The 11,762-nt window shown below is 31.9% G+C and overlaps 1 protein-coding gene across 1 annotated transcript; it reads left to right on the forward strand.

Moving 5' to 3' along the window:
- The first annotated feature begins 5,348 nt into the window (after window positions 1-5,348).
- Window positions 5,349-7,238, forward strand: LOC147398682 (cytochrome P450 71B34-like). Its single transcript, XM_086447941.1, has 2 exons — window positions 5,349-6,281; window positions 6,400-7,238. Exons 1-2 carry the CDS (start codon window positions 5,394-5,396, stop codon window positions 7,012-7,014), a joined length of 1,503 nt encoding a protein of 500 aa, XP_086304067.1. The 5' UTR covers window positions 5,349-5,393; the 3' UTR covers window positions 7,015-7,238.
- The last annotated feature ends 4,524 nt before the right edge of the window (window positions 7,239-11,762 follow it).

Raw genomic sequence — 11,762 nt, forward strand, 5'->3', positions numbered from 1 at the left:
GAGAGAGTTAATTTTCATTGTTGAATTTTAGTTTTTAATTTTGGAGTTTGGTAACCATCCATTTTCAACACCTACGATCATGGTCAAAAAGTTTTTTTTTTTAATTTTCTTTTGAATTTGAATTTAATTTTTTCATAAAATCTAGAAGTCTTTGTTGTTGGATTGCTAATTTTATAATCCATGTGGGCCAATGATCCTTAATAAGATTTGAAATCTTACAAAGTTAATTGTGGTTGCTTGATCCATAAAGTTAGGTTTGTTAAAGTAACAAACTTGATGAAGTAAGAGAGTTTTTGTAATAAAATTACAACAGATAGGTCTGCGCAGGAAATGTCTCTTTTAATATTAGAAGAGTTGGCTCTCGACAAATATGACATGATGACGATGGTTTTCTAACATTTTTTGGATTATTACATTGAACAAATAACAAAAGTAATCCCTTGAATTGTCCACATTTATAAAATGTCGAAGTAATTTCTTACAACTAATCATATTTATCCATCTAGCTCACAATTACAAAATAATTTTTGTACCAAAATTTCAAAAGAGTAGCTGTATACTTTCTATCTTAGTTTCAATTTATAAATGTTCCATAACTTCCAAATATTTATAATTAAGTTTGTGCTAGCATTAGTAACAAAGTTTGGATTTGGTAAGAATTATTTGGTGGGACATCAATTCAACTACTTCGAGAAGGTTTCTTTAAAAAATATGTAAAATTTTGAGGAACATACAAATGATGTTTTGGGTTTCTTACTATATCCAATCATCTCGACATCCCTAAAAAGCCTATCTGATTCTTGAGTTTTGAATGCTAAAGAAAACAATTGAAGGTAAAAAGTTAAATTATTACCATATTATGCGATTAATCAATTAATCATCGATTCACTTGTCATTTCACCAAATTAATCACCTAATTCCTTATGCAGAGAATTTTACGAATTTTAGAAAAAATTTGGAGAAATTTTAACCATGCTCATAAGATCACCATCATCATCAAAGAATTATACCAAATATTTGAGGTTGGCTACATTGCGACTCTTGTTCCGATGACAATAAAGAAACCCTTAAGGCTTAAACCTTTGCATGAATATATCTGACTTTGAAGTGGCCTGCCCATACATGCTTCTAAATTTTGGGGAAATCCTCTCTTTTACATGACATGTGGTCCTTAACGTTTTCAAAATGAGGACATCCCCTCCACAATTTTGATAAATATTTCAAATATATCCCTAGTTTTTCAAATTTGAAGACAGGTACCTTGAACTTGGTCTTATCTCATATATTAATGAAAGGGATTGACTAATTGCACACCACCCATTGCTACTGATTGCACTCCATCACTTAAAAATTCACTTCATTTGGATGATTACACTCTAAAAATAATAGAAAAGATATTGCACTCATTTTCTTCTTCTTCCCCAATCTTTCCTACATAAATTATTGTTGTTTCAATCATTTTTGTATAGTCTAATTTATGCGTAAACATCACAAATCTCTTTTAATCATCATGTATCCGTGATAAACTAATAAAGGACTGATTTTGACAATTTTAAAGTCATGGCGAGAGTTAAGAAAACTCGTTGGAATCCATGTGGAAATTTTAGGCTAATCAATGATCATAGAATTCCAAGAGATAAGGTCCAAGCATAAGCTTTTATGATCAATTTCTAAATAAAGCCTAAATAGAGATTAGAAAAGTAATACCTTCAATTGGTGCCAAAGAGAAAATGAGCAAAGTCAATCACAAAAAAAATAGAGCAACAAAATAAAAGAAGACATGGGAAGATGAATAGGCCCCTAAATGATAAGATTACCATAATGAAATGCAATTCGTCAATTAAAAATGGGGTTTTTTTAACCCTGAGGGATTGTCTCAATGGTAATTTCAAATCAATAAGTGATTGATGCTCGCAGGTCATTAGTTCGATACCCAGTATGAGCATTAATTCTTCAGGGGCCACTCGAGTGGCACTCTCACTTACCTAATGCGTGTGATGTGATGGCATTGCACGTGTCCTAGGACTAGTCCTTGGACAATACCATAGGTCTATGAATTGGGCAAAGCCTAGATACGAGTTTGGTTCTATCTACAAGGATACTCAGTTATAAATAAAAAAAACGAGGTTTCATAAAAAAAGATCATTTTTTTAATATTAGAATGCAACCAACAACTAGTCAGTCCCTTAATGAAAATGACTTCAATACTCTTATCATCATCGTCATTGCCATCCTCCTCCTCATCATCTTCTTCAGCATTGTTGTCATCATCATCATCATCATTTTATCCAAGTGCATGAAGATGATTGGTTTAGGGAAGAAAAATTGAGGTTTGGAAAGAAAAATCAAGGGATTTCTACTCATTTTTCATTAATCTATAAAATAAATAAAAAAAATGAGATTAAGGGGTATGATGGACAAAAAAAAAAAAAAAAGGATTGTTTGGTAAGAAAATCAAAGGTTCACTACAAAATTTTAGGTTTTTAGCAGGGTCAAAAACCGCCATAAATACCAAAAAATCGCCTCTATTATTAATAGTGATGGCCATGTGTAACGCCACTATAGGTGAGAACTGAAAATTTTGACAAGAAAATTTGATGAGCCAAAACCCACAAATTTTAGAAATCGAATTTCGATTGGCCATGAACATTGAAATTTTTTATTGGTTCCCTAATTTGACAGCTTAGAGTCTTCAAATTTCTCCCATCCTCTATTAATTTGACAGTTTTGGTTCATTGAATAAAACAATTGATAACAAAAAATTCGACACCTTGATCCATTGAATTTTATGAAATTCGACTACCTTGGGTCGTCAAATATAGACATTTTTCATGTTGAGAAATCGATTGACAAGGTAGCATGTAGTTTTCTTCCACCCTTATTGGCATCCGACACACTTGAATTTTCCTTTTAGTAATTGTTTTAAAATATGAAAACTAGACCTGAAATATGTCAAATTATTCTCACGAAGGTATCAGTTGTGGGTTCTATTTAGTTGGATCAATTAACATTTGTTGTAAAATTATTTTCATGGTATAGATAGATAGTGGACCATGTTCTCCTACTCATACTCGCTCACTCTCACTTCGTCATGCTCTCTCATTTTGAAAAAATCAGAAAAAAATGTTAATGTTTTAAATTTTGTTATATTGTTATTTTTTTTTAAATGTATGAAAATTATTAATTATTTAATAATAATAAAATACTATATTATTTTTGTAATAATTTCCCCTTATTTTAAGGAAAATTGTAAAAAAATTAATATAATAATTATATTATTAAATTTTTTTATTATATGTAAGTATTAATAATTTTTTTTAATATAATAGTTACAAATAATTATTAATATAACAAATAATATTGATAATATCAATTTTCTTTTGGTTATCAAAAATAATGTTAGTAATATATGTAATTATGAATATTATTTGTAAGTATAATAGTTACAAATAATAATTATTAATATAACAACTAATTATTGAGCATAAGTTAATCAAAATTGGTTGTCATTGTGAAGTCAATCAAAGTGGTTGTACATCGATAACTGATTAAGTTGTCAATGTTTAAGTTAAGTGTAAAGCTGAACCAATCAATCAAAGCGGTGTTTAAGCAATTTGTAAAACGAAACCGATCAATCAAAATTGTGCTTAAGTCTTATGTGAAGTTGAACTACTCCGTCAAAATGGAGTGTTAGTGTTAGTGTGTACATTATGTAATTGTGTTACTTGTTTGGTTAAGCTCATCGGGTAAGAACCTTTGTAAAAGTTCGGGTGCCAAACCTTTGTAACATGTGATAATTAATTTAAAATATTGGGGTGTAATAATTAAAAATTAGAGTGCAATAACAACTCTCATAATTAATCTTGATTTACAAAAAATAAAAATAAACAATTATAATATAAATAATATTATTATAATAGAAAAATAAAAAGTACTAAAATTTATAATTATTATTCTAATATAATGTATAAAAAATATTATAAAAATGATAAATTATAAAATAATATAAAACAAATTTACTTTATATACTTTACAGTATAATTTATAATATTATCTATAAATGCAGAAATCACATTTAAATAATTCAATATATATTTATTTAGGAAAATCGGCGATCCAACTATCGGTTTTCAAAAAAATTTTGAATTTTTTGATTTTTTTTTTTAATAAGTAATGCATTATTTTTTTAAATTTTTCCCTAAACAAAATCTTGAAAGGAAACATCAAGTACTAAAACAGTTATATTTCTACTGGCTTACTTAAAATGTGTATATTGTTTTATAAAAAAAGATGTTAAAAGGTTTTTTTGGTATCAAAATAACGTCCATTTAAAATTTTACCATTTTGATAAAATAACTTATTTTCAAACATATTAATTACCATTTTTGAAATTAACATGACTAGTGTACCATTTTAGTAATTTTCAATTTTTAGTGCATATTTTGGTAAATTAACTAAGAATCAACACAATGTGGATGGAGAAAATGAAAATGCATTAGAACTCAATTTCAATGATAGAAGATTGACTCTAAATAGAGTGGAAAGAGGAAACATGATTCATTTAGTTGACCAAATCTTTGCAACAAAGCTTTCTGTTGTATGTTGTATATATTTTCTGACACTAGTTATATTTAGTTTCATAAAAAATAATATTTACAAAATCATAAAAATGACTTTTTTGTACAAAATTTCCCAAAATGATACATAGAAATTAAATGACCAAAATGGTGCACTACACATTTTAATTCCAAAAATGATCAATTATCGTTTAAAAAAATAAGTTAATTTACCAAAATAATAAAAATTTTAATGAACAATATTTAATACCAAAAATGCCAGTTTTACCATTTTTATTATTATAAAACATTTTTATTATCCCTGTTTAAGTAGATAGATAGAAATATAATTATTTTAATACAATAATATTTCCCTTCAAGATTCAGTTTATTTCATCATATTGTACTAAAACAGTTATATTAATATTTGTTTAGTTAAACAGGGGATATGTACACTGTCTTATAAAAAAAATGGGAATATGTGTTTTTCGTAATGTAATATTATTCATTTAAAATTTTATCATTTTGGTAAAATAACTTATTTTCAAAAATGATAATTTACTGTTTTTTGAGTTAAAATGAATATTGCACCATTTTGATATTATGGCTGGAACACAATAACAAGTTTGCAATTGAGCATATTTCCTTTTTAGAAGAAAAAAGGTTGTTTTTTTTTTTTTTTTTTTTGGTGGGTATTTTAATCAGAAGTTGAAATGTAGAGGCCACTTGTTTTTCTTTGATAAGGATCCAACATTCCTACTGCAGGTTATTTAAAGGGGGCCATTCACTCATAAAATTCACTAATTTGCACACTAACTCCTCTCTATAGTCTAGAACATGTCTTTGTGGTTGTCTCTCCTTCTGCTTCTCGTCGTCGTCCTCCTCCTGTTGCTTCTTACACAAAAGAAGAAACATGGGAACAAAACTTTTAACCTTCCTCCTACCCCTCCTAAGCTTCCCATCATAGGTAACTTGCACCAACTTGGTAAGTTGCCTCATCGTTCTCTATGGAACCTCTCCAAGCTTTACGGTCCCATAATGCTTTTACAATTTGGTCGTAAACCTACACTAATCGTTTCCTCCGCCGAAATGGCAAGAGAGGTCTTGAAGACTTACGACGTCAACTTTTGCAGTAGAACTTCTTTTTTAGGCTCAAGGCATCTTTCTTACAATTTCTTAGATGTTGCTTTTAGTCCCTATAGTGACTATTGGAGGGAGATGCGTAAAATTTGCGTTCTTGAGCTTTTAAGCATGAAAAGGGTGCAAGCATTTGGGCATGTGAGGGCAGAACAGGTTGCACTTATGATTAACTCTATCTCCCAATCTTCATCGTGTCCTATTAATCTCACTGAGAAGCTCTTTTCTCTCACAGCCCACATTACTTGTAAGGTTGCTTTTGGTAAAAGTTGTGACGGAAGAGAGTTTGATGGCAATAAATTTCATGAAATTGTTGTTGAGGCCATGGACATGTTAGGTAGTTTCTTTGCAGCCGACTTTATTCCTTATATCGGGTGGATCATCGATGTGTTCACAGGACTCCGTTGGAGACTTGAGAAGTGTTTTCAGCAGTTGGACACTTTCTACCAGCAAGTCATCGATGAGCACCTTGATCTTGAGAGGACAAAAGCAGAGCAAGAAGACATCATAGATGTCTTGCTTGGAGTAATAAGGGATCAAAGAAGTGCAATTCATATCACCAAAGACCACATCAAGGCAATTCTTATGGTGAGCTACGATCCTTGCCTTCTTTTTTTGTGTGTGTGTGGCTTTAATTAGTCGATTTCTAAATCTGATTATAGGAGAATCACTAAGATATTTCATTGCTTCAATATGTTAATTTCAGAATATTTTTGTTGGTGGAGTAGACTCATCTGCTCTTACCATGGTGTGGGCAATGGCAGAGTTGTCTAGAAACCCAAAAGCAATGAAGAAAGTGCAAGAAGAGATCAGAACTTGTGTTAGAGACAAAGGGATTGTGGAAGAAAAAGATCTTCATCAACTTCAGTACCTTAAAATGGTTGTGAAAGAGACTCTAAGACTTCACCCACCAGGGGCATTATTGATTCCACGAGAATGTAGGCGTCATTGTAAGATTAACGGATACGACGTGTATCCCAAAACAAGCATCCTAGTGAATGTTTGGGCCATTGGAAGAAACCCCGAATATTGGGAAAACCCAGATGAATTCATTCCAGAGAGGTTTATGGATAGTTCCATCGATTTTAAAGGACAACATTTTGAGTTCTTGCCATTCGGAGCAGGTCGAAGGGGTTGTCCTGGGATTAATATGGCAAATTTAGTGATAGAAATCGTACTCGCGAATCTCCTTTACTATTTTGATTGGAAATTGCCCAATGGAATGAAGAAGGAAGACATAAATATGGATGAGTATTTAGCGGGTATTACTATCCACAAGAAATCTGCTCTTCACTTGGTGCCTATCAATTACAATTGGTAATCCTCATGAAGTTTTCTTTAGAATCTTTGATTATTTTCTTATATAAGATATATAGGCTAAAACTGCAATGTAACTTTGAGGTCTTGGGTTCAAGACCAAAGAAAATCTATTATTAGCTCCATCTCTAATTATTGTGTTATGAGAATGCCTCATCTAATATTAGAGACATGAAATATAGTTATAAGATCATCATGATAAATCAGCTTAGCCGTCCATTTACTCCCCATGTGGCATGTGAATAGAACTATATATCTTTTTTTCCTCAGGAAACACAAAGATACATCTTCGTTAACATGTGAAGTTGTGTATCCCGAAAAAAAATATTATTATATGCATATGCCACGTCAGCAGAGTCAGTTGTTATTTTTTTTTTCTTTTATGAGTAACGTAGACTTGAATCAATGATAGTCGAGATTGTCATATGTCAATCAACTGTAACTATGGGTTCTAAGCCGTCATTATCACTATCACTGTCACTGTCCCTATCACTATTGAAGTTGTGTTTTTTTTTTTTTTTCTTTTGTTAAATGATTTTCTAATCTCATGTATTGAATTTCTGACTTGGCTGTGTGAACTGGTTTAAATGAATTTTAATACTGAGTCAACTCAAAATTATATCAATCTTAAAAATCTGGGGATGTATCTCAAATACAGACTAACATATGGGGATGTGTGCCTAAATAACGTGGGACCTAATGGCCTGTCTAAATCACCCCCAAAAAACCATGCCTTATCATACCACTATTAAGAGGAGAGAAGGCAGATTAGAAGAAGTGGTTGTACCCCCAAAATTTGAATACATATATTTCTATCAATCTTTAAAACATTGAGATGCTCTCAAATATTGACTAAAATGTGAGATGTAAGTCTAAATAACGTGGGGCCTAATGACCTATGCCTAAATCACCCTAAAAATCCATACTATTATAAGGAGACAAGGCTGAATTGAAATGTTGTGTTGTGAAGAAAAATCAATGGCTCAATATCTAAAGTGTTGTACGACATAACTGTAGCATGACTCACAAGTGTCAGGTTGTTAAGCTGTTAAAATCAACTACGATATAATATGTATCCACTTTGAGTCGTGATAAATGCATGCGGTTAGTACACGTCTAATGTTGCAAGGGCATAGAATTATATATTTTTTTCTTCAGGATATACTGGAAAAAGATATGTGGTTTTGTGCCCTTGACACGTCAGTCACGTACGAAAAACTGTATGCATTCATCATTATTCATCTACTTTATGTGGTAGAAACACAAAAGGGAAGTGTTTGTAGGCCCTAAAGAGAGTCAAGGGGTTAGAAATTTCTGAATGGGCTGATTTTTTGTGAGGGTGATCTTTATGGTGAAGAGATCATCCTCACCAAAAATCAGCTAATTCCAAAACTTCTAACCCTAGTTTAACATGTAAGAATCATGGACGGTCCGATTTTTGTAGACCACTTTTAATGAGGTTAGAAGTTTCGGAATGGGTGGATTTTTTATGAGGATGATCTCCTCATCATAGAGATCATATCCTCACAAAAAAAAATTTGCCTATTCTGAAACTTCTAACTCATACATTGAAAAAATGTTTGGCACAATGTTTGGTTCTCTTTAGGGCCTCTGAACGCCACCGAATACAAAAATTATGAGACATGTGTTTTGAATTTCACATCCTATGGAAACGTGGAAGTTTTTGGTTACTTTACAACTAATATCCATTTTTATTGACAATAAATCCCAACTTGTTCTAGTGGGTATGGTCATGGATGGTCGCACAGTTACTCTCATCCGACATAACATGTACTACTTTCACAATGTGAAATAAAGCCCAAATTTGAAGACTTTGAGTTGTCAAATTTCGTAAAATTCGACAGACCAAGAGGTTGAATTGATGTCAAAATTTTCATTGTCAAAATCTTTTTTGTTTTTTAATGAGTTGAAACTGTCAAATTAATGAAGGATGGGAGAAAGTCGACTTCTCTAAGCCGTCAAATCTGGGAATATCAAGAATTTCGACGGTCCTAGAGAAGTAGATTCTAAAGAGAGAAAGTGTTGGATAGATGGGTGGGTTGTCCAATCTTACAAATTTCTTGAGAGTGATTAGAAATCAATTCTCTAACACTCTATTTGAATCTTACCAACTATATATATAAGGGGGCATGTGGAAACGCACACGTATTATAAAGATTCTTTTGTAAGTTAAATATTGTTGACTTACAAGCGGTGGTAATTGCCATGATTTTAGCGAGAAAATCATTGTTGAGAGGAAGAGGATATAATATATATATATATATATATATATTGATTTAAAGAACTGAGGGTATAATAGACAATTATCTATTAATATGATGTGGATCTTGCTTGAAGATCTGATGGGCAACAAACTTGATAAAGACAGATTCCTTTAATTTGGAATTGTCAAAATTTGTCCAAGGTTTTTTATTTTTATTTTTTTTTAATAAAAATGTAAGTATAGGTGTGCCCAGTAAAACTTTTATAGTTGTTCACACGTCTAGCTAGGTAAGTTGTAAACAAAAGATATTATTGTTCATGAAAATTTAATAGAGTTGCACGACTCTTTACATATAGGGAAAAAGGTTGCATGGACTGAAGGAGTGCGTAGAACTTAGATCAAGCCTTTCTTTTGGGCCATGTAGATTGTCATATAGGCCGAATAACATCTCATCTTTACAATTTTCATGGTCTAAATTGGATTTGAGGAAAAAAACTATTGATTTAAGGATAAGATCTTGACTTTGAAAATGGACAGTCATTGAACTCTCAAATTCATATATGTATATATCACTCAACTTCCCTCTTCTTTGACTCCACTCACCACAATGAGATAGGAGCATGCGTAGGGATTTGCTGATGAGTCGAGATCTCATATGATGTCCCATTTCTATAGATAGGAATGATGTCTATGTGGCATAATTTGATTAGAAAATAAATACATTGGACTATGTGAACGGCTTGATTAGGAGTCCGGGGTGTTTTAAACACCAACTAAAGTGTGCCACATAGACATCTATTCTATTTAATAGATCCTTAGTCTTTGCTAATTGCTAGTAAGGGTGTTAACACGTTAAATCAACTATGAAACTCCTGTCATCTAAAATGTAATATTGAAGTTGAAGGTACATAATTGTCTCATCATGGGTTTCCATCTTCTTCTGTTTGGCAAACTAATATTAATTTGTAAATTTTTAATGGACTCATAGTAATTTGTAATTGATTTGACAGCTTAACACATTCTGTTAAAAGTTAATAATTCTCTCGTGAGAAAAGCAACCAGGGCTCAATACCTCGCCTCATCAATTACGAATTTACTGTGCTTTAAAACACTAGACTACAAGCTTGATTTTTTTTTTTTTTAATATGTATTCTGTGTAGAAACCCATGGCCTAATTCATCCTCACAAAATCGTCTTATATATAACGCAAGGTTATGATCCCAGACAATGTGAGATTATCTCTTACACTCCCTCTCATATGTAACGTGTCTCCTACATTCCTATGATTACCCACTCCGATACCATCTAGAAATCCATGGGTCTAACTTGTCCTCACAAAACCGACTTGTAAGATGAGGATTGCCTCAGATTTATATACAACACAAGGCCATGATACTCATGTGATGTGGGACTATCTCTTACATCATGTCATTTGCATAAAACAAAAATAAAAAATTCTATAGATCTAACAAGATATATATCATGGGATTAGTAGGTTCAATTAAATGTACAAAAGGGCAAAACTTTTTTGACAGCTTAACACATTCATTTGTTAAAAGTTAATTCTCACCTATAAGAAGAAGCAAGCAAAGATCCATATATCATCAATTACGAGTCTTTTTTGTTTATCGTGGGTAATCCCACCCTTCCGATGAGACTAATCTCACGGTCACATGCACTACCCTCTCAAAAAGCCCTACGTGCAACTAATTGAGCTGAGAAGGACGTCCCCAAGGAATTCGTTACTTCTCCGGGTTTCATTTCAATTATATTTTTTTTCTATAGGTGAAGCAAGATATATATCATGGGCTTAATAGGTTCAATTAGATGTACAAAGGGCTAAACTTGTTTTTGTTACAAAAACAACTTCACATTCCAATGATGTGTCATGCATTCAGATGGTTTTCTTCTACAACAAACTCATTTAACAAACTAGGTTCTTAAAACCATAATGTCCACTCTTTCTCTCTCTCTCTCTCTGAGCATCTCCAACCCACGTCTCTAAATTTTTGCTCTAATTTGGAATCTTCTATAAAAGAGGGGTCAAAATAGGTATGTTAAAAATGTGTTATAGATTTATAGAGAGACCTATAAAATTTCTCGGGATCCCCCAATTTGGAAACGTGAACAATGATATAGTGGGGGTTTATCTAAAATAGAGACCGGTTGGAGTTAAGTTTGGACGTCTCTCTCTCTTTCTCTCAATTTAGAGATTTAGAGACCTGGTGGAGTTGCTCTTATAAGAATATTTTTTTAGAAACACTTTTCTTATTACATAGTAAGATCTTAAGACTTACTAAGGGTCATTTTCTTCAAATAGATTAACATATCAGCAATCCAACACGACAGTCATCTAAAGGGAGGGTTCCTCTTGAATTTTTCAATGGTCGGTCATTTCAAAGTTGGACTCTTACAAGCATGTTTTTAAAACTAGTTTTGACGTCTCGTCTATGAACAAGATTGAATCATCTTTAGACGAGTCGTCCGATTTGTTCAAGTTGTCTCGTTCAACCATGAGATAATGAACT

The sequence above is a fragment of the Akebia trifoliata genome, chromosome 7, assembly GCF_017979445.1.
Source record: "Akebia trifoliata isolate Shusen 1 chromosome 7, ASM1797944v1, whole genome shotgun sequence".
Lineage (NCBI taxonomy): Eukaryota > Viridiplantae > Streptophyta > Magnoliopsida > Ranunculales > Lardizabalaceae > Akebia > Akebia trifoliata.

Coding starts and splice junctions, on each gene's coding strand:
- LOC147398682 (XM_086447941.1), top strand. CDS start 5,394: ATGTCTTTGTGGTTGTCTCTCCTTCTGCTTCTCGTCGTCGTCCTCCTC. Junction 6,282..6,399: donor ACATCAAGGCAATTCTTATG/GTGAGCTACGAT, acceptor TGTTAATTTCAG/AATATTTTTGTTGGTGGAGT.